The sequence below is a fragment of the Macaca thibetana genome, chromosome 7 (genome assembly GCF_024542745.1).
Source record: "Macaca thibetana thibetana isolate TM-01 chromosome 7, ASM2454274v1, whole genome shotgun sequence".
Taxonomy (NCBI): domain Eukaryota; kingdom Metazoa; phylum Chordata; class Mammalia; order Primates; family Cercopithecidae; genus Macaca; species Macaca thibetana.
This window is the reverse complement of record NC_065584.1, coordinates 162,018,782-162,040,554: the sequence shown is the minus strand read 5'-3', so window position 1 is coordinate 162,040,554 and position 21,773 is coordinate 162,018,782. Positions and strand designations below refer to the sequence as shown.

Sequence of the window (21,773 nt, the reverse complement as noted above, 5' to 3'; positions counted from 1 at the left end):
GGCTATAATTTCTTCATTTATAAAACACAGAAAATAGCCTGCCTAGTAGGTTGTTGGGAGACTTAAAGGGGGATGGAATTTCCCCCTGGGGCATATTTGACAATGTCTGGAGATTTTTTTTGGTTGTCACAACTGGGAGGCAGGGGTTAGTTCCAATGTCCAGCCTTTAGCAGGTAGAGGCAAGAAGTGCTGTTGTAATCCTGCCATGTGGATAGCGCTCCACAACAAAGAATCACCTGGCCCAAAATGTCAATAGCCCCACTTCTGATAAGCATGGCTTAAAACAGGCACATAATAAGCACTATGTAAATTTTGGCCACTATTATTATTTGCTGTTATGGGAATAATAAGCCTTACTCAGAGTGTTATTGTTTGAAGATATTTAAGCACAGTGCCTAGCATTCGGTAAATGTAGATAGTGGGGGTAGCAACTATTATTAGGAAGCCAAATATCTAGAAACACAGTCATTCTATAGCTAGAGCAGCTTCTATTTAAAGAAATTTTTTTGGAAATGTATATTATTAATTTTTTTGGTTTGTTTGTTTAGGATTTTCAAAAGTAAAATACATTTGTAATCATTAATACCCTACTTTTCAATAAAAGCTATGTTTTTTTCTTCTAACTAAAAGTAGAAGCAGTTTTACTTCTTCATCTTCCCAATCAAGTATGTATTGCTGGGTTTCTGCAGTATGCCAAACTTGCCTTATCTTAACAGTGTGGTGGAAGGAACATGGACGTTAGAGTTGCATGGTATCTATTCAGATCCCGACTCTGCCACCACCTTAGTACCCGTGTAATTTTAGGCAATTGATCTAACCTCTTTCAATCTCAGTTTCCTCATCTGTAAAATGAGAATAATTGTATCTACCTCCTGAAGAGTTTTCATGAATTAAGTGGAAAAATGCACAGCTTGTGCGGTGCTGAGTAGGTGTATTCTGAGTACTCATAGGTCCCATTCCTGCCCTACATCCATTTCCTCAGTCAGCCTGCAACATTTTTTGGAGTTAAGTGTATGTAATCATTTCTCAGCATCTCCCTACTCGGACTCAAAGAGCAGAGGGAGATAAGAGGAAAGTGAAAAAAGGTGTACTGACTTGCTTCTCCATTGCTTCTGGGCATTCGGGAAAAAAGTCCAGGGCCCCAGCAAGGCTGTTCCAAGGATCAGGTGCAATGGCTCTCTCCTGTAATCCAAGTACTTTGGGTGGCTAAGGCAGGCAGATTACCTGAGATCAGGAGTTCGAGATCAGCCTGGCCAACATGGCGAAACCCCATCTCTACTAAAAACACAAAATAATTAGCCAGGCATGGTGGCAGGCACCTGTAGTCCCAGCTACTTGGGAGACTGAGGCAGAAGAATCACTTGAACCCGGGAGGCGGAGGTTGCAGTGAGCTGAGATCATGCCACTGCACTCCAGCCTGGGCCACAGAGCGCTGTCTCAAGAAAAAAAAAGCCAGGCGTGGTGGCTCACACCTGTAATCCCGACACTTTGGGAGGCTGAGGTAGGTGGATCATCTAGGTCAGGATATCGAGACCAGCCTGACCAACACAGTGAAACCCCGTCTCTACTAAAAATACAAAAATTAGCCAGGCGTGGCGGGCACCTGTCATCCCAGCTGCTTGGGAAACGGAGGTAGGAAAATTGCTTGAACCCGGGAGGCAGAAGTTGCAGTGAGCTGAGATCACACCATTGCACTCCACCCTGGGCGACAAGAGCAAGACTGCATCTCAAAATTAAAAAAAAAAAAAGGCCGTTCCACATCCTTCCTGGGTTAGTCCCCTTGGAGAAGGCTATGGGTGTTTTCTTCTAATACCTTGCCTTCTCAGGAAATGCATATCCGTATCTCACCCCATTCTTTAGAAGTGAGTCAAGGCCAAAATGGTGATGCTAAGGAGCTACTTCTGTTATTGAGAATGTTATTCTTATTGAGAATGGCAACTGTATTTTATTGCTGTTTTCCAAAATTTATTGATCTTTTCTGTTAATTTGCACAGATGCCATTCTGATTTTGTATTTCATAGGATTTTGAAACTGTAATTTTTCTTAGTATTGTGAAAGTGACAGTGATTTACGGAGGCCTGTGTTTTATATGCTTTGTTGTCTTGCAATCTTGTGCCTTAAAGACACTTTTAATTTGCTGTTTGAGTCTGTTTTAAAAAATAAAGTGGATCTGTACAATTTCAGAAAATTAGAGTTCATTCAAGACCTTGCACATGGCTGCCAGTCTTCCCCATCTCGAGACCTAGCTACTTCATTCACACCAGTAAAAGCTACCTTTGTTTGACCAGACTATGTTAGAAATATTAACAGGAACTCATCAGATATCAGATAAAGGTTAATCTCAGTTCAGGATAAGAAGTTCAATGTTTTCAGTTAAAGACTACAGAAGGCTTAGCAGAAATTGGAGATACTAGATAGTGATCAGTAGACACACACTTTTCTACCTGAGAATGTCAATGTTTGGAAAGTGTGGCAAAATCAAATTGATGACCTGGAAACCAAGGATTAAGAAATGTCATATTCGTAGGAGGTCCTAGAGGTAGAGACACAAAAAGAAATGGGAGTGTTTTGTTTTGTTTTTTCTCCCTTTCAATAGATTACGAAGGTGTGGGATTTGATAACTTTGAACTCTCCTTTTCATGTGTTAATGTAGATCCCACATCTGCAGAGTTCTGTTATCCCCAGCAACCCCAGAAATATGCAGCTCTGGAAACCAGTAACAAAACCATGACGTTTTGTTTCTAATGTGCTTTAGTCTGATTTTTAGGGGTAAAAGGAGGTTTTAAAAGTCACATATTTGCTTATTGGCTGTCGTGGGCAACTAGAGACATGTGTACCTGCTGAAGAGAGCTAACAAATAGAATTCAGAATAACATTTGCCCCAAGAGGCAGGTAGTCTCTAGAAGTCTTTATTGCCCCTTCTGAAGCTGAATGAAGGTGGTTGAATATGAAGATAGGATTGAACTGAAATTGTGGAAATACTTGGATACTTAAAGGCCTTTAACCTGTTCTAATGTGGAATTTGATTTGCCTTTTTAAAAAATACATTCAGACATTTAATAGAATTTTTACAAAAATCTGTCTTAAATGAATTTGCCAGAAAAAAAAAAAAAAAGGATTATTTCATTTCATTTGATGGTGTAATGATTAATCCCTACCACCTGGGTAAACCAAGTGAACTTCCCATAGGAGACAGCTTCTGCAGCTTTGAATTAGGTATGAATATGGCCAGCTGATGAGATCTAACCTTCCAAGGGATTCGTTTATATAACACAAATCTGTAACAATGTAACTATTTCCTTTGAACACCTTATATTAATTCTGCATGTTCAGAAAATGATTTGTCTTTGTGGAGATTATGACATGGTTTTTTAAGTATCAGGTCAGACATCCCAAATCTCAATTAAAAACCGGTCATTAATGGAAAGTTGGTTGAAGAATTTAAAGTATAGTCACACATGTGTTGTCTTCTATGTTGTCTGTCTGTTGAAACAGAAGAAATGCTGAAGGTTCAGGACAAAGAGCAGGCCAAGTCAAGGTTTGACCCAACCTGAAGATCAAGGACCTAGATATCAACACCATAGTTATTACAGAAATAGGGGTGTTTCAACATAAATTAAAATAGCAGAAATATAAAAGCCATAACTTCCTCTTAGTGGGCCATTTGTCACTTAACAATTCTGTTTCATAGTAATGAATATCAAATTGTACTTAACCTGAAAAAAATTAGATACACTGGTCATTATTTGCCATTTTAAGACATGTGCTAACATATAGTGTATAAGAAATTCTCACAGATTTCTCGTAATTTTCATTCTAAATAGTTTACCATCTGACTCATGGATGAACTGGGGGAAATTTTTATTTTTTCCACTAACTCTTTCCTGATGCCATCAAGTTCAGAAAATCAAAGCAATAAGGAAACAGCACCCAGGTTCGAATTCCCGTTTTATTGTTTTCTCCATCACATTAAACATCTCCCAATGAAATGTTGGTGGTTATAAAGCACCTAAAACACTTTGTTAGGATATAAAGCTGATATTTGTGAAGTGTCATTTTAGTATTTGAGTTTTCTGATTTTATGTCCAAATATGGAACATAACAATGGTAAATACCTTTTTTTTTTTTTTTTTTTTTTTTTTTTGAGATGGAGTCTCTCTCTGTTGCCAGGCTGGAGTGTAGTGGTGCAATCTTGGCTCACTGCAACCTCTGCCTTCCAGATTCAAGCGATTCTGCTGCCTCAGCTTCCCAATACCTGGGAATACAGGCGCCTGCCACCACGCCCACCTAAGTTTTGTATTTTTAGTAGAGACAGGGTTTCACCACGTTGGCCAGACTGGTCTCGAACTCCTGACCTCAGGTGATCCACCTGCCTCGGCCTCCCAAAGTGCTAGGATTACAGGCATGAGCCACCGCACCCAGCCTTAAATTCCCTTACTATATTAATTTGCCTAATGATAAATTAATCAGAGATTTTCCTTTTTTCTTTCTTCCTGAATGATTTGTCGGTTTATGTTGTTTATATATAGTGGCTGAATCAACCTTCTCTGATACTTTTCTCAATTTTTTTTATTTTTTAGTCATAGTATGTTATTATATCTAACCTTGAACTGTGAGAACCTCTCCCTTTTCCCCTGTCTCTCTTTTATCTTTTTTTTTTTTTTTTTTTTTTTTTTTGAGATGGAATCTCACTCTGTCACCCAGGCTGGAGTGCAGTGACACAAACTCAGCTCACTGCAACCTCTGCCCCCCCAAGTTCAAGCAGTTCTTCTGCCTCAGCCTCCTGAGTAGCTGGAATTATAGGCACCTGCCACCACATCCAGCTAATTTTTGTATTTTTAGTAGAGATGGGGTTTCACTATCTTGGCCAGGCTGGTGTTGAACTCCTGACCTCGTAATCCACTCAGCCTCCCAGAGTGCTGGGATTACAGGCGTGAGCCACCGCACCTGGCCTCTTTTATCATTTTAATCATACAAAGAGCTATTCTTCCTTCAAGCATTAAGACATGACATCTCATTGATGCATTTTAATATTCTTACTCCTTTTAGAGACTGAAGTCACTGTAAATGCAGATTAAACATTTTAGCATCCATTTGCAAATCCATGTGATTTTACTTTTATCAACTCTATTTGCATAGTTCTTTAGAGTTGAGAATTACTTTAATTGGTGATTTAATTAATACCAGTGCACTTATTTAAAATGTGCTCATGAAAACCAATCTTTATCTGGAATATAGGCTGTACTGCCTTAGTTTGGAAAGAGTTAAGAAAACTAGCTTTCACTTTGCTTGGTTCCCCAAAGGTAATTTGGCACATTTCCCAGACCAAACCAGTAAGGTAAGGGTCAAGGTGCAGTGAGTGATATTAAGGAACAGAATTCAAGCCTTTTCTCATGATTTGTCTAACTTGTAGCTCTCCAGAACTCAGTGGAATCTTTGGTTTATCTGAGTTTCAGAGCATGATTAACAGACTCGAGAAGACCCTGTGAAAATTTCATTTAATGGGGAATTGTGTTAGTGAGCACAGTGGGTGAGTTTTCTAATATTTCTTGCTTTTAAGTATTCGTTTTTTATTTTGTGAAGCCCTTCAGAGTACAGAGCTGTGTTATATGTACACGTGTGCAACAGACCCAGGGAGTTCCTCATAGGTTAATAGCAGCAGCTCTTTCTGTGGTTTTCACTGTAACTGAGCTTTGTTGTTAATAGCCCATTGCCTAGGATGAAAACAGGCAAGTGAGGTTGGAATCATAGATTCTGAACCCTTCACCAACCCTTTTTGACACATGGAAAGAATGCTTTCTTTTAGTAATAACCAGGAGATGGAGACAGAAAAAAGGCAAGAGTAAGTCTGAAGAGATTAGGAGCCAAGAAACAGCTATTCAGGAAACCTCTGAAGCTGACTTTAGAACAAGAACTGTCTGGAGCTTTAACATTTTTTTTTTCTTTCAAGCATGTTGGCTGATTGTGTTTTGAGACAGAGTCTTACTCTATTGCTAGGCTGGAGTACAGCGGCACAATCTCAGCTCACTGCAACCTCCACCTCCCGGGTTCAAGCGATTCTCCTGCCTCAGCCTCCCGAGTAGCTGGAACTACAGGCATGCACCACCATGCCCAGCTAATTTTTGTGTTTTCAGTAGAGACAGGGCTACCATGTTGGCCAGGATGGTCTCGATCTCTTGACCTTGTGATCTGCCCACCTCAGCCTCCCAAAGTGCTGGGATTACAGGTGTGAGCTACCGAACCTGGCCAGGGGGCTGATATTTTTAAGGGACTTTATATTTATTGCTTTGAAACTAAAAATGGTTTCTATTAACTTTTGCCAGAAAACATTTTCCCTTCCTTGAAACATGTTGATAACTACTGAGTAATATACATTCTTGACATTAAGTGGTGCCTGAATGTCTTGGAAGTGTCACTTTGTTTTGTCTTCGCTAATGCATGGAGATAGAGCACCCACGTTACTTTGATTTTATGGTGCTCCATATTATGAGAAACCAGCTTTGTGTGGAGCCCCTCTTTTGGGTTAATGACCGAGGGCAGCCCATCAAGAAGAGGCAGTATGCTTTACTGTGTGAGGCCTCCTTTATATGTACTACTCTCTTGACTGCTAGAAAAGTGATTCCTTCCAGCCTCACCACTGTCCCCAAGAGCCAGGTCCCCTAATGGAACTTCCAGCTCATTGCTTATTCCCAGTATAGAGAGACCTCTGGCTCTGCCAGCTTTGAAAGGATATTTTTGAAGTTGTATATCCAGCTGACATCAAGGCTTATTTTTCTGTCCAGGCACATGCATAATTTCCATAATGAAAAATTGATAAGGGGGTACTCCTTTGCCTTTAGATCTACTCCCTTAAATCCACAGGCGATATATGTTCTGATGGCACATGATCAAACAAAGTGCCTCTTTTAAAGAAACTAGTAAATGTCACCATGACTCACTGCCAATTGAAAATCCACAAATAACCTGTAATCATATATGTTTCCTTTCCTTCTTTCTTTTTTTCATAAAGAAACCAGGAAAAATAGCTAATGAATGTGTGATAACTAGGAATACTTTTCAGTGGGCCCAGCAAACTTTAAAGATGCATGAATTCATTTAATTGACCAGTCCATTGAGATTTTCTAAGTAGGCCAGTTTTCTTTACCAGCAACAGAATTGGCACATTTCAAGCAGACTGGGGAGTGGGGAAGATGGGAAGAAGTAGCTATAAGCATATGAGCAGGCAATGGTAAAACAAGATTGGTCATATACTGGTATGTGGCCAGGAGGATGCTTCAGATTCATTTTAATAAATGAGATTAACTAGACTGCGAACTTTCTTTTCCATTTGCCTTTCCTGCTGCACACAGACAGGCAAAGGTTGATGCTTCTGTTCTCTTGGCAACAAGACCTCAGTGTACCTACTAAATAATGGCTTAACTTCCTTATATAGATAGTTTAATCTCAACTTTATTCCTGATCCTGATTTAGTACACACTAAAGTGTGTACTAAAGTGTGTACTAAATACTATATATAAATTAAAACTATGTAGTAAAGTATTTGATATTTACCATAGTATTAGAGTACTGTAATTAGTAAGTATGGTAAATACTTTACTAAATACTTGAGCATATTTGTCTTTAACCAGTTAAACATTCAGCTCCTTCTACCACCAACATCACCACCTCCCACCTAAATAAAATGTTTCATTCCTTGACTGTTATTCTCAAACTCTCTTGCAGGCTACCATACCTGCTCTATCAAATTGGGTTCTCAATATGTATGAATCAAGGTAAATAGAAGTATCTGCCTAGGTGAAGTACTGCCTTGTGTTCAGACAAGTGTATTGGGGCTTATGACTCGTTACTGTGACTATAGGACCAGTTATTTACATTTATGGGAAGTATATGCCTTCCATAAATCTAAATTTTAGTAGAATCTTTCAATACCAGTGTGACAAGTGGTCTGATTTGTTTCAGTCACATGACCCACAAAGTAACAGAGGATTTTTCTCCTCGGGATCCAAGAACTGTTGTTGGGAAGCAAGATGGCGGGGGCTGCACTTCAGTCACAACAGCATTGTCCCTACCTGAACTGGAAAGGAAAGATGGAAAAGAAGACATTTCAGATCCTATGGACCCAAATCCTTGTAGTGCAACATACAGCAACTTAGGTAAGTGCAAATGTCCAATAAGTAGTATTTAAACTTGACCTTTTTATGTACTAGCCAAATGTTCTGTTTTCTTGGAGAGATGGTTTTTATTGCTCCATGAAGCAGAAGTTGGACCATTGGAGTTATAAATTTTAAGTCACATCAGAAAAAAGTTCTGATGTTTACTAGGCATGTATTAAACACCTGCAACCATGAGCCGTGTGCCAAGTGCTAAGGGTTATTAACACTGTTTTGAGGGACTCACCTAGAGGGAAAGAAGTGAATTTGTTAATTATTTCAGTGTAATATAAATACAGTGACAGAGATATACATGGTACATTTTTAATATTACACAGAGGAGGGTGTCAAAAGATACCTTTCTGGAGATAATTCCTGAACTGGTTTAACTAGTTGACAAAGGGAAGAAAGAATATTCCAATCAGAGGCAACAATGTGAGCAAAATCATGGAGATGCATGTAGGCACCACAAACATTTAGTGTTGCTGAAATGTGAAGTGGAGAGTTAGCCAGTATCATGCCTTTCAGGCTAAAACCTTAGACTTTTTGCTATTTGTGATAGTGAGCCATCAAAGGTTTTTAAGCAGAGGAGTAACACAATTAGATTTGTTTTTTAAAACATCCACCCTGCAGGCTGCCATGCGAATGCGGATTATTTGGTAGCAGGAAATTTGGTAGTTAGATACTCTTGCAGGACCACACAAAGGGACGAGAAAGGGAGGCCTCAACTAAGATAGTGAGCGGTGGGGGGACAGTAGACAGATTTGAGAGCTATTTAAGAGGAAAAATACACAAGATTGGATGATGTGAAGAGTCTATAATGTATCCCAGATTTCTGACTTGGATCAAGCAGACTCAAGAAAGTAAAGATCCCTGTCATTGGAGGTATTTAGGCAGAGGCTGATGGACCATCTCTCAGAGGTGTTGTGAGGAGGATGATGCACTGCAAAGAGGGTTGAGCTAAATTACTTCAGAGGCGCCGGCCAATGCAAAGATTCTTCAATTCTCTGATCATCTTTACTCTTCTTCCTTGAATGCTCAATGACTTCTTACCTGTCTCCCTTGAGTGCCACATAGTTTCCTTCCTTCTGAAAAGCAAAGCCTGAGGCAGAATAAGGATTTCTCAGTGCTCTTCTTCCATGAAGTCAGGAGAGAGGTGAGTAGCCTGGACTACTATATGCAGAGCACTAGCAAGATTCATATGAACCACTGACCAATCCTTAGACTTTGGAAACCAGTGGCATGTATCATTGAAGTATTTTTTACCTCGTTTCTCATCTCCTTTCTTCTTTGTCCTTTTCCTTTGTCAGGTTATTGTAAGGAAAAATAATTCTAACACTAGCTAGTGTATTTGGAAATAAAGGAGTCCCTAAGAAGGCCAGAAGATTATGGTAACACTGTGGGCGATAATACTTTAATATCTCTTTTTGGGAAACTCAATCATAACAACCCACATGCAGTTGAAAATACATTTTGTAAGAAAAAGACTTCCATTTTAAGTTCCAGAAGCTTTCTGTGATTTGGGAGTAGGGGAAACATACTATAGTTTACCCAAACTGCTATCTTGGATACTGTTTACAAGTTGGAACAGATTTTATCATCAAATAGCTTATTGGACTTTTCCCATTATTTGATATTTTGTGAGGCATATTATAAAATGAAAATTTACTGTTTACTTTATACCCTCAGACAACATAATATATCAGGAATTATAATATCTTCTAGACATTCTTACTAAACCAAAATTTCTTTCATGATAGCCTCAGTAAAATATTTAATTTTTATTAGTTGTACCATATTTGATGGCATCTCTATAAATTTTTATTAGCTGACATTAGTTAAAATTATTTTATTTCATCATCTCAGTTATGAAGACTGGTAGAAAAAAAATAAAGCATTGCCTCTGTGAATATTCTGAGTGCCTTACATATATTAGCTCATTTAATCCTCACAACCATCCTAAGAATTATTATCCCCATTTTTCAGATGAAGAAAGTGAGGCAGAGTGCCTTGCCCAAAGTCACAGAACCAGTAGGAGTTGAACCAGCTGGTATCCAGTCCATCTTAGCCACTAGACTTTAATGCCTTTAATCATGAAATTCTTGTAAAATACTGAAGGGCTCCTACTATTTTCCTTTTTCTCAAAGAAGTCATCTACTTTCAGACATAAAATTTAAGACTTAAAAAAAAAATTGTCATCACTTTGCATTCAAAAACTTAAAATGGTTATAGATGCCCTATCAGAAAGATAGCTTTCTCTCTACCTGTTGCCTTCCTTTTAAAAGTATGTGATACTGCCAGGCACAGTGGCTCACGCCTCTAATCTCAGCACTTTGGGATGCCAAGGTGGGCAGATCACTTGAGCTCAGGAATTCAAGACTCGCCTAGGCAACATGGCAAAACCCCATCTCTACAAAAAATACAAAAATTAGCCGAGTGTGGAGGCACGTACCTGTGGTCCCAGATACTTGGGAGGCTGAGTTGGGATTATCTCTTGAGCCCAGGAGGTCAAGGACACAGTGAGCCGAGATTGCTCCACTACTTTGCAGCCCGACAAAGGGAGACGCTGTCTTAAAAAAAAAAAAAAAAAAAAAAAAAAAAAAAAAAAAAAAAAGTGATGCCAATAAGATATTGTCCAGTTTTCCTTAAGTGCTCAAGTATCTATATACTTGACTCTATAGGGTATGATACATTATGATACATAGTTGCTTCGTTGGAGAGGCAATAAAGTTGACTCCAATAGTTGTAAGATAAGGGGGTTTTATTTTGTTATTTTTCCTAATGGAACAAGTATTTTAGATGGCATTTGAAACTTTCCTTTTTTAATACTTTCAACAAGTCGTTTGCATGCAGGTTTAAACTACCCCTTTGAGTAATGTTTTACGATTTAAAGACTTGATAACTTTAAAAAATGGTGTGTTTAAAAACTAAAAGACAGCAAAACCTCCTAATGCAATAGCTTTAGATCCTTTTAAATATTCCAGAACCAGTCCATAAAGATCACTTTCTCTTTTTTCTTTTCTTTGTTTCTTTAATAAGACAGTGGATGGATTGACAGATGTGGAAGAAACTAAGGGAGAAAAATTCAACGCTTACCATCATTTTTACTGTGGAATTTGTTTCTGAAAATTACACTGTGAAGCAGATTTAGGAAGCAATGTACTATAGCAGGAAAAAAGATAGATTTGAGGGGATCAGTGGGATTTAGGTTTCTATCACAGCTGTGTCATTGCCCACCTGCATGATTGTGGGCTGGCTATTTAACTTCCCTGAGCTTCAATTTCCTCATCCAAAATGAAGGAGTAGTGACATCTGCTTTGTAGGGCTAGTGGCAGAGAAGTACTTGGTACATATAAGTCCTTACTAGTTGTGAATTCCTTTATTTCTCCCCAAAAATATACTCTGCTTTCTCCTTTTAAAAAAAAAATATATCTTAAATTTTAAATTTTTTTAGAGACAGGGTCTTTCTCTGTTGCCCAGGCTGGAGTGCAGTGGCACTATCATAGCTCACTGCAGCCTCAAACTCCTGGGCTCAAGTGATCCTCCCTTCCCAGCCTCCCAAGTAGCTGGGTCTACAAGAATGTACCACATGCTCGGCTAATTTTTAAATATTTTTTGTTGAGATAGAGTCTCCCTATGTTGCCCAGGCTGGTCTCAAGCTCCTGGCCTCAAGCAATCCTCCAACCTTGGCCTCCCAAAGCACTGGGATTACAAGGGTGAGCCACCATACCTGGCTTCTTTCTCCTTTAAATATGTTAGATATGGTAGCCAGAAAATGTAAAGTGGAAAGGATTTAAAATGTTATTAGATTGCTTAAATAAGCAGAACAACAAAATGTAAATCTAAAAAATTGTGGGCTTCCTACACAACTCATGACCAAAGATGTGAAATGAAAAGCAGACTACAGGATCCCCAAGGTAGCTAACAGGGAACAGAGGAGAGGTGACAAATAGCAACATAGCTGTGCAGATCCAGTTCCTTAAGATCTGCCAATTACAACAAAACAAAGGGACATGGACAATTTGTGTAATTCTCACATTTCTTGTATAGTTTTTAAAAACTCCATTTAAAAAAAAAAAAAAAAAAAAACTCAACTGGAATAGGCCTTGATTACCCTCCTTCAGAATCTCCTGTGAGTCCTTTCTACCCTCGCAGCCGTCTTATTACTTCCACTGTGGTGCAGTAGGAGTTGTGATTGAACTATTCCCACAAAGAGCTACTGACTTATGCAACCCGTATATTTTTCTTTTTTACATTAGGCATCTACCTCTAGGATTAATTTAGATGTCATTCTTCTTGTCCTTAATGTAAATAATGCAAACTTTATTTTGTTCATAACTGAATTAATTATGATTCAATACAGTCACCACTAGCCATATGTGGCTTCTGAAATATAAATTTATAAAGATAAAAATTCACTTCCTCAGTCTCACTAACAACATTTCAAGTGCCTAGTAGCCATATGTAGATAGTAGCTACTGCATTAGTGCCGATATAGAACATTTCCATTGTTACACAAAGTTCTATTGAACAGCACTGCTTTAAAGAATGTGTTATTTGGGGGATTTATATTGTCTTCTATGTTGCACAAAAATCACATTGGTCTTTATGCAACTTGACAACTTAAGAAGGTTGCCCCTCACAGAATGGTGATTTTACTCTGGGTGGTGGTAGTATAAGATCACTTAATGAACTCGGATCTGTAACACCTTAACTGACCCCAAGCTGAATTTTATAGGGTATCTGTCGCCCAAAATGATTTCCCAAAGAAGTAATAAAATTTGTTTGAATCAGACCTCGAACATTTTCCCTTTGTTTCTATGTTTATCTCAAAGTAGACAGAGATCACTGTTTTTTTAATGTGGCATATTTGCTTTATCAGTCTGCTAAAATCAGGAACATGTAATGAAATAGCTCTCCTTCAATCACTTTGTAACCAAGTACTCATATCTTCTACATTCCTTATAATATCCCCCTTTATTCAACCGATTTTTGGCTTGTTCCTCTTTCTGCATCCCAACATCCTAGTGCATTATCTAAAACACACAGTAGGTACTAAGAATGTGTTTGAGTGAACGAGCTAAAAATGACTTTTGGATTTGACTTTAGAAGATTACCAGATTAGGAAAATCTGGCTCTGCTCAGGAAAGTTCATCTAGGAAAATTTCAAGTCTATGTGCTCCATTAATCAGCTGGCTTTTCTTTTTCTAATATGAGGCTTCGTCCATAGGTTTCCTAATTAAGGAATTATGTAAACCATGCCTCTGTTTCCTTTCTATAGATCAGCACAAGAAACTGTGCACATTTTCTCATTTTACTTACTTTGAGCATCTCCTTTAGGCTTTATCCTTCAAATACTGAAAAAAAAAAACACTTAAAAGTCTTCTGTCTCCAGAACTTCCTTTGGCATTAATATTGATTGTTAGTGTTAAATTTTAAGGGGTGGATATACTTAAAAGAATGTCATTACTTTGCTGGCCTTGATGTAATTATAGAATAATGTCATTATAAATGCCAGCTTTTAAAAAAAAATTATTCTGAGGATTACATTATCATTCACTCATTTACTCAACAAATAATTATTGAGCAGACATTATTCCACACACTGCATAGCTAATGATCTGAACCAAGGGCTAAAGAATTGCACAGTTTTAGATCATTTAGATGCTTAAAAAAAACTGAGGTTGAGAGCTTTGAACATTTGTTTGAGCAGTTGTACTTCCTAAAATTGTAATTATTTCTATTTAAAAAGAAATCATACACTCTGTCCCGAAGTTAGCTGCATTCCCATTTAAAAATAGTTTTTCATATATTGGAATTAGTTGAGAGAGTGCAGTATTTAAATTACATAGATAAATTACACCCAAATAAATAATCTCTGTTTTGGGAGAGGTTTCCACTAATGAGGACTTACAAAAATCAAGTCAGCCAGCTGCTATACCGCTGACGTTCTTTAAAATGGTCTTTGTATCTGTTTATTTGAGGCTAAACCCAAAGTGGTCTTTGGAAATCAGGTTTATTTTATTGTTTGGCATGAAGTTGATATCCCCTGTGATTTGCTAGTTGTTGCTTATATTTGACTATGGTAAGCCTCAGCACAATAATAATGCCTGGGTAGATTAGGCCCCTTCCTCCTAAGCTGCTGATGCCTGCTGGAGGGGGATGATGCTCTGAGCACTAAGTTCAGCCAATGTGAGACCCTGTTCATTTGACGAGGCTGTTGCACAGTGATGGTGTGTGGCATCTATGTTTATAAACTCTACGTATTCCCCGCTATGCACTAGTGGAGGTGATGGTCTCTTATTTTGTCTTCTCCCTTCTCTTTCTCATCTGTATTACTTGTTTTGAGCCCTGGGGAGAAAATTAGGGATGAAGATTGAAATTACAGTTTAAATAGGAAGATAAGTTCTATTTATTTGGGCTTTAATGCTTTTATTCAGCAAACATTTGTTGAACACCAACTATCTCCCTGGTGCCAGGCTAAGTGCTGGGAATACTAATGTATTTTTCAAGGACTTCTGATCTTTGGGAGAGATAGACATGGGACTGGACTCTTAGGAGCATGATAGTTGCTGTGATGCAGATATTTAAAGGTTTAATGAAAGCCTCTTCTTGGAGGAGTCTGGAAGAGGGTCACAAAAGGCATATCTTTTGCTTGTAGCAAATGGAGAGCCACTGAAGAATTTTGAATAGAGGCACAATCAGGATTGTTTTTAAAGATTCTAGGAGCTACCTATGAGATGACAGGAGGCAGAGAGATCAACCAGGAAATCATGCTACTCCTACACAAGCAGGTCATTATTAGTGTTCTTTATCCCCAGCACCCTAAGACTGTAATGAGTACCTACCAGGTCACAGGCAAACATTTGTTTGCTTTCCAGAACATGATATAGGGCCCGTCAGTCTGAAGACTTTTTTTTTTTTTTTTTTTGAGATGGAGTCTCACTCTGTAGCCCAAGCTGAAATGCAGTGGCATGATCATGGCTCACTGCAACCTCCATCTCCCAGGTTCAAGCGACTTTCATGCCTCAGCCTCCCGAGTAGCTGGGACTACAGGCACACGCCACCACACCTGGCTAATTTTTTGTATTTTAGTAGAGACGTGATTTCATCATGTTGCCCAGGGTGGTCTCCAACTTCTGAGCTCAGGCAATCCGCCCACTTTGACCTCCCAAAGTGCTGGGATTATAGGCATGAGCCACCGCGCCCGGCCTGAAGACATTTTTAAGTGGGGAGAAAGTAAAGAGGTAGATTATGGAAGTTCAGAAAAAGAGAAAAGTAAGTTTTGAGTGTGGTTTAGTCAAACATATTTGTCCAAAAGAATTTTTTTAGCATATAGCAAGGCAGGATTTAGAACACAATCTATTTTTTTTCTGTTTAGAGCACTGGTATGCCACAAAAATGTGGAGTATGTGATGTTATATTAGGCCTGCTGAAAGCTGAGCTTGGTGTCTGGTCCCATGGGCTTGAGAGGAATGTACAGGATTAAAAGTTTAAAATAAAAACAACTAAGATACCAAGCTTTTAAAACATTGGCCGAAATGATTGGAATTCAGTTAGGAGAACTTGTCTTTCTTGGAGGAAAAAAACTAAAAGCACAAACCAGTTTTAGACTTAGGAGAATGGCTTGACCTACTTACATGGGCTGTGGAATGTTTGTGGTTTCATTTGGAACGCATAAGTTTCTGATTCTCATGTGGAAATCTCCTTAGCTCCCAGGAGATCATATCCTGCTATTTGGGAAGAGAAGCCACGTTACTTACCTTTATTTCCTTGCTACTTTGGCTGTCCATTTCCATTTTGAATTGATGACCAACTCTGTTGACTCTGTCCCTCAGTCCAGCCACTTATTTCACACCTGCTGTGTACCTTACATCACATCAGGTTCTGAGGGGATGTAAAAACACACACTTTATAAAAGGCTAAAAATGCTCTAGTAGAGCAAAAAATGCTAAGAGAACACAAAGGAAGAAGCGATGGCTTCCAGTTTGAGGTGGAGGAGTAGAGAGTAAGGAAGGCTTCAGTTGGTAAGTGCCATTTGAGCTAGGCCAAGGACAGACACCCAAGCTAAGGCAAAAATGTAAAAATAAAAACATGGAACATATTAACAGGAAATGAGTGATTTGTAGGAAGGGTTGATGAGAAATAGTGGTAGATAAGACAGAGAGCCTTGACCAACTTGCTGAGGAGTTTGAACTTTATTCTCTGGCTGGCAGAAAGTCACATGATCAGCCGTTCTTCACCTCCTCTGATAAGCATTAAAGAGCTGATGATGATGATAGACCTTCTGTCCTTTGTCAGTTCTGAGGTTATAAAAGAAAAAAAGGTACTTTTGGAATTCTCCATTTATCTTATGTCCGTGATTATTTTTGTTTCTTCTAATTTGGAGAAATGGGTAGAACATGGCTGCCCATAAAGCCTCTTATAGGGCCCACATTGAAACAGGTAAGAATAGGTTCATGTTCTAGTTTTTTTATGTATTCCATTCTGCTCTCAGCCCAGATTCTTTGCTTGGTCTTGGGTACACAGATGAGACACAGTCCGTTCCCTCAATGAGCAAACCAGTAGGGCATTCAGGAAGGAACACAAGTCGAGGGTTGTAAGTGCTTAAAGAGAAATATTCACAGGGTCTATCTTAGGGCCCAAGAAAGGTCAATTCTGGGGAGTGGAGTAAGAAATATTCCCCAGAAGCAGAATGTTTAAAGATGAGAGGAGTGGGAAACTATTCTTGGAAGAGGATCAGCATGAGCAAAGACACAAGACACAAAGGAAGCATAAAATTGCCAAGAGTGCTGGAGAAACCGCAAGTAGTTTGGTGGCTCTGCCTTAAGATATAAGAGGAAATGCGATGAGAAACAGGTATACCAGGGCCAGATCATGAAAGGCTCACTTTCTGTGCTTGAAGATTTAAACTTGATCTTTAGGAAAGAATTTTTTAAAGCAGAGAAGTGTCATGATCAGCTTTGGTGTTTGAAAAACATCTCTCTGGTGGCTTGTGTGGTGAGGGAGGTAAAACTGGAGACAGCAATAATAGGAGATTATCACAGTTGTCTGGCAAGGATGATAGGGCCTGAGCTGGTGCAATTCACTGCTTCTAACCTTCTCCGTGGTGCTTCATCTCTGTAAGGTCTAGGTCAGCAACTGAAAAATTAGGATTTATTACAAAGCATACTTCTGTCATCTTGTAAATAAACCATGGTCTGACATCTCACATTAGCCAAGAGAAAATAGGGCTGGAACAGCTTTGGGAAGGAGACCCCACCATCACAGGAAACATTCAGTAAATGCCAAGCCCCTACGTGCTTGGTTAAGGGCACAGAGGAATGAGAAGATAAGACTGAAAACTGAATTGATGGTTGTTTCTAAGAATGGCTTGTTGATTTGCTTTATTGAGATATAATTTATATTCCATAAAATTCACCCTCCTAAAGTGTGCAGTTCAGTTAATTTTAGTATATTCACAGAATTTTGCAAGCATCACTGATGTCTAATTTCAGAGCATTTTCATCATCCCAGACAGAAATCCATTAGCAGTCACTGTCCATTCTCCCCTTCCCCCAGCCCCTTACAACTGCTAGTCTACTTTCTGTCTCTATGACTTTATATATTTCTGGAAATTTCATATAAGTGGAATCATATAATATGTGGTCATTTTTGACTGACTTCTCTCACTTAGTATAATTTCAAGGTTTTTCCATGTTGTAGCATACATCAGTACTTCACTCCTCTTATGCCTGAATAATAGTCAATTGTATACCACATTTAATTTATCCATTCATCAGGTGATGGACATCTGGTTTGTTTCTACTTTTTGGCTATTATAAATGTGCCGCTTGTGAACATTTGTATATTAAGTTTTGGTGGACATGTTTTCAGTTGTCTTGGGTATATACCCAGGAGTCGAAGTGCTGGGTCAAATAGTAACTGTATGTTTAACTTTTTGAGGAACTACCAAAATATTTTCCAAGGTGGTGGCACCATTTTAGATTCCTACTGGCAATGTATAAACATTGAATTTCTCCACATCCTCACCAACACTTGCCTGTGTGTTTTATTACAGCTAACCTAGTAGATGTGAAATGACGTCTCAGTTTGCATTTACCTCATGAGTGATGATGCTGAACATCTTTCCACATGGACTGGCCATTTATATATTTTCTTCGAAGAAATAGCTATGCAAATCTTTTACCCATTTTTACTTGGGTTATTTGTCTTTTTCAAAAGAGTTCCATATATTTTCTTAATGTAAGTCTCTTATCAGTTATGTAATTTGAACATATTTTCTCCCATTCTGTGAGTTGTCTTTTTTACCTTCTTGAAGATGTCCTTTGAGGCATAAAAGTTTATAATTTTTATTGACTTCCAATCTACTTTTTCTCTTGTTACTTATACTTTAGGTATCATATCTAAGAAACCATTGCCTAACCCAAGGTTGCAAAGATTTATTCCTACTTTTTTTCTAGGAGTTTTTTAGTTTTAGCTCTTATATTTAAATTTTTCATACATTTTTAGTTAAGTTTTGTGTATAGTGTGAGGTAGGGATTCAATTTCATTATTTTGCTTGAAACTGTTCTTTCCCTGTTGGATTGTTTTGGCAATCTTGTCAAAAATCAATTGACCTTAAATATAAGGGTTCACTTCTGCACTCTCAAATATATTTCATTCATCTATATTTCTATTCTTATGCCAGTACCACATACTCTTGATTACTATAATTTTGTAATAACTTGGAATAGGAAAGTGTATTATTCTTTTTAAGGACTTTGACTACTCTAGGTTTCTTGTATTTCCATATGAATTTTAGGATGAGCCTGCCAGTTTCTGCAAGAAGTCTGCTGGAATTTTGATAAGAATTACATTAAATCTGTAGATCAATTTAGAGAATATTTCCATTTTAACAATATAAAGTATCTGATCCATGAGCATAAGATGTCTTTCCATTTGCTTTTTAGTTTCAGCAATGCTTTATAGTTTTCAAAGTACAAGTCTTAAACTAGTTTTGTTAGGTTTATTTCTGGTTACTTTATCCTTTTTAATGGTGTCATAAATAGAATTGTCTTCTTAATTTTATTTTGGATCATTCATTTATAATGTATAGAAATGAATTGGTTTTTGTATGCTGATCTTGTATCCTGTAACCTTGCTGAACTGGTATATTCATTCTAATAGTTTTTTTGTGTGTCGATTCCCTATGCTTCTCAATATACAGGATTGTATTATCTGTGAATGAAGAGAGTTTTACTTTCCTCTTTCCAATCTGGATGTCTTTATCTCTTTTTCTTTCCTAATATCCCTGACTAGAACCTCCTGTACAATGTAGAATAGAAATGGGCAAGGTGCAGTGGCTCATACCTGTAATCCCACCACTTTGGGAGGCCAAGGCAGGCAGATCACTTGAGCTCAGGAGTTTGAGACCAACCTGGGCAACATGGTGAAACCCTGTCTCTATGAAAAATACAAAAAATTAGCTGGGCATGGTGGTGCATGCCTGTAGTCCTGGCTACTTGGAGGACTGAGGTGGAAGGATCACTTCAGCCTGGGAGGTCGAGGCTGCAGTGAGCCAAGATTGTGCCACTGCACTCCAGCCTGGGTGACAAAGCGAGATCCTGTCTGAAAAAAAAGAAAGAAAGAAAGAAAGAAAAGAAAAGAAAAAGAAAAAGAAAAAAAAGAAATGGCAAGAATGCAAATCCTTATCTTCTTCCTGATATGGGGGAAACTCCAGTCTTTTATCAATAACTATGATGTTAGCTCTTTTACAAAGATGCCCTTTCCTTTATCAGGCTGAGGATGTTCTCTTCTGTTTCTAGTTCATTGAATGTTATTATCATGGAAAGGTGTTTGATGTTATCAAACGTTTTTTCTGCATCTATTAAGGGTAATTATATGAACTTTTTTTCCCCTTTATTCCGTTGGCATGGTATATTACATTGATGGATTTTCAGATGTTAAACCAACCTTGCATTTCTGGAATAAATCCCACCTTGTCGTGGTGTATAATCTTTTTTTATATGTTGCTGGATTTTGTTTGCTAGCATATTGTGTAGATTTTCACATCTGTATTCGTAAAAGAAATTAGTCTCTAGTTTTCTTTTTATGTCTTTGTCTAGTTTTAGTATTTAGGTAATATTGGCTGCATTGAATTCAAGTTGGGAAGCATTCCCTCTCCTGTACTATTTTTTGGAAAAGTTTTCTAAAGATTGGTCTTAATACTTCTTTAAACATTTGGTAGAATTCATCAGTGAAGCCATCTGGTCCTGGGTTTTTCTTTGTGTGAATTTTTTAAAATACTAATTCAATTTCTTTCCTTATTATTATAGGTATCTATACAATTTTACTACTTTCTCTCTTTCAGTAGTAAATATTTTTTCCTTCATTCAAGAAATGGTTATTATTGATTCTATCTAGACCTTGTTATTGGCACAGAGATTACAGCAATGAATAAAACAAAAGCTCAGACCGTCTTGAAGCTTAGCATTCTCATATTTTTTTCTCTTCTCTTACTCTCCTGCTCTCTCTCCCCGTCCCTCCCTCTAAATATATATATACACACAATATATATTATATGTATATTATATATGTGTATATGTGTGTGTTGTTGTTTGTTTATATTTAATATAGTTCTATTCCTTATAAAAATATTACTACATGGCATGGGTGGAGAAAAGAAGTCATTGAGTTTGCTGTATATATTGCTGTAGCTTATATAAATTCTCAGATATTCTTGAAGAAAATGGTGTGCATGGGAAATGGATATAGTCATGTGCTATATAATGATGTTTTGGTCAACAGTGGGCTGCACAAACAACACTGGTCTCATAGGATTATGATGGAGCTGAAAAATTCCTGTCACCTAGTGACAGCCATTGTAACATCATAGTGCAAGGCATTACTCACATGTTTGTGGTGATGCTGGTGTAAACAAACCTACTGCGCTGCCAGTCATATAAAAGTATAGCACATACAGTTATGTATAGTACATAATACTTTGTGATAAACTACTGTGTTACTGGTTTATGCATTTTCTGTACTATTACCATAATTTTAAAGTGTACTCCTACTTATTTTTAAAAAGTTAACTGTAAAACAGACTCAGGCAGGTCCTGCAGGAGGTATTCCAGAAGAAGGCATTGTTATCTTAGGAGATGACAGCTCCATGTGTGTTACTGCCCCTGAAAACCTGCCAGTGGGACAGGATGTGGAGATGGAAGACCGTGATATTGATATTCTTAACCCTGTGTAGGCCTTTGTCATCATTGTCGCTGTCTTCACATGGTGTTTTTTCTTATAAGGACACCAGTCATACTGGATTAGGGCCCACTCTAATGACCTCATCTTAACTTGATTGCATCTACAAAGGCTTTATTTCCAAATAAGGTCACATTCACAGGTACCAGGGGTTAGGACTAGTAATATGTGTGTTTGTGTCTTCGTTTTTAACAAAAAGTTTTATAAATAAAAATAAATAAAATGTGTTTAAATAGAGAAAGATTTGTAGCATAAAGACACAAAGAAAAAAAAAATTTTTTTTTTTTTGAGACAGAGTCTCGCTCTGTCACCCAGGCTAATGTGCAGTGGTATAATCTCAGCTCACTGCAACCTCCGCCTCCCAGTTTCAAGTGATTC

At 38.0% G+C, this 21,773-nt stretch overlaps 1 protein-coding gene across 23 annotated transcripts in view; it reads left to right on the top strand.

Moving 5' to 3' along the window:
* The window catches only part of PEAK1 (pseudopodium enriched atypical kinase 1), a 303,571-nt gene that overhangs the window by 251,370 nt on the left and 30,428 nt on the right, over window positions 1-21,773 (top strand). For all 23 annotated transcript variants that reach the window (XM_050799933.1, XM_050799946.1, XM_050799923.1 and 20 more), the window contains one exon: window positions 7,960-8,153. In XM_050799933.1, the coding sequence (XP_050655890.1) occupies window positions 7,960-8,153 (194 nt within the window). The remainder of the gene's footprint in view (window positions 1-7,959; window positions 8,154-21,773) is intronic.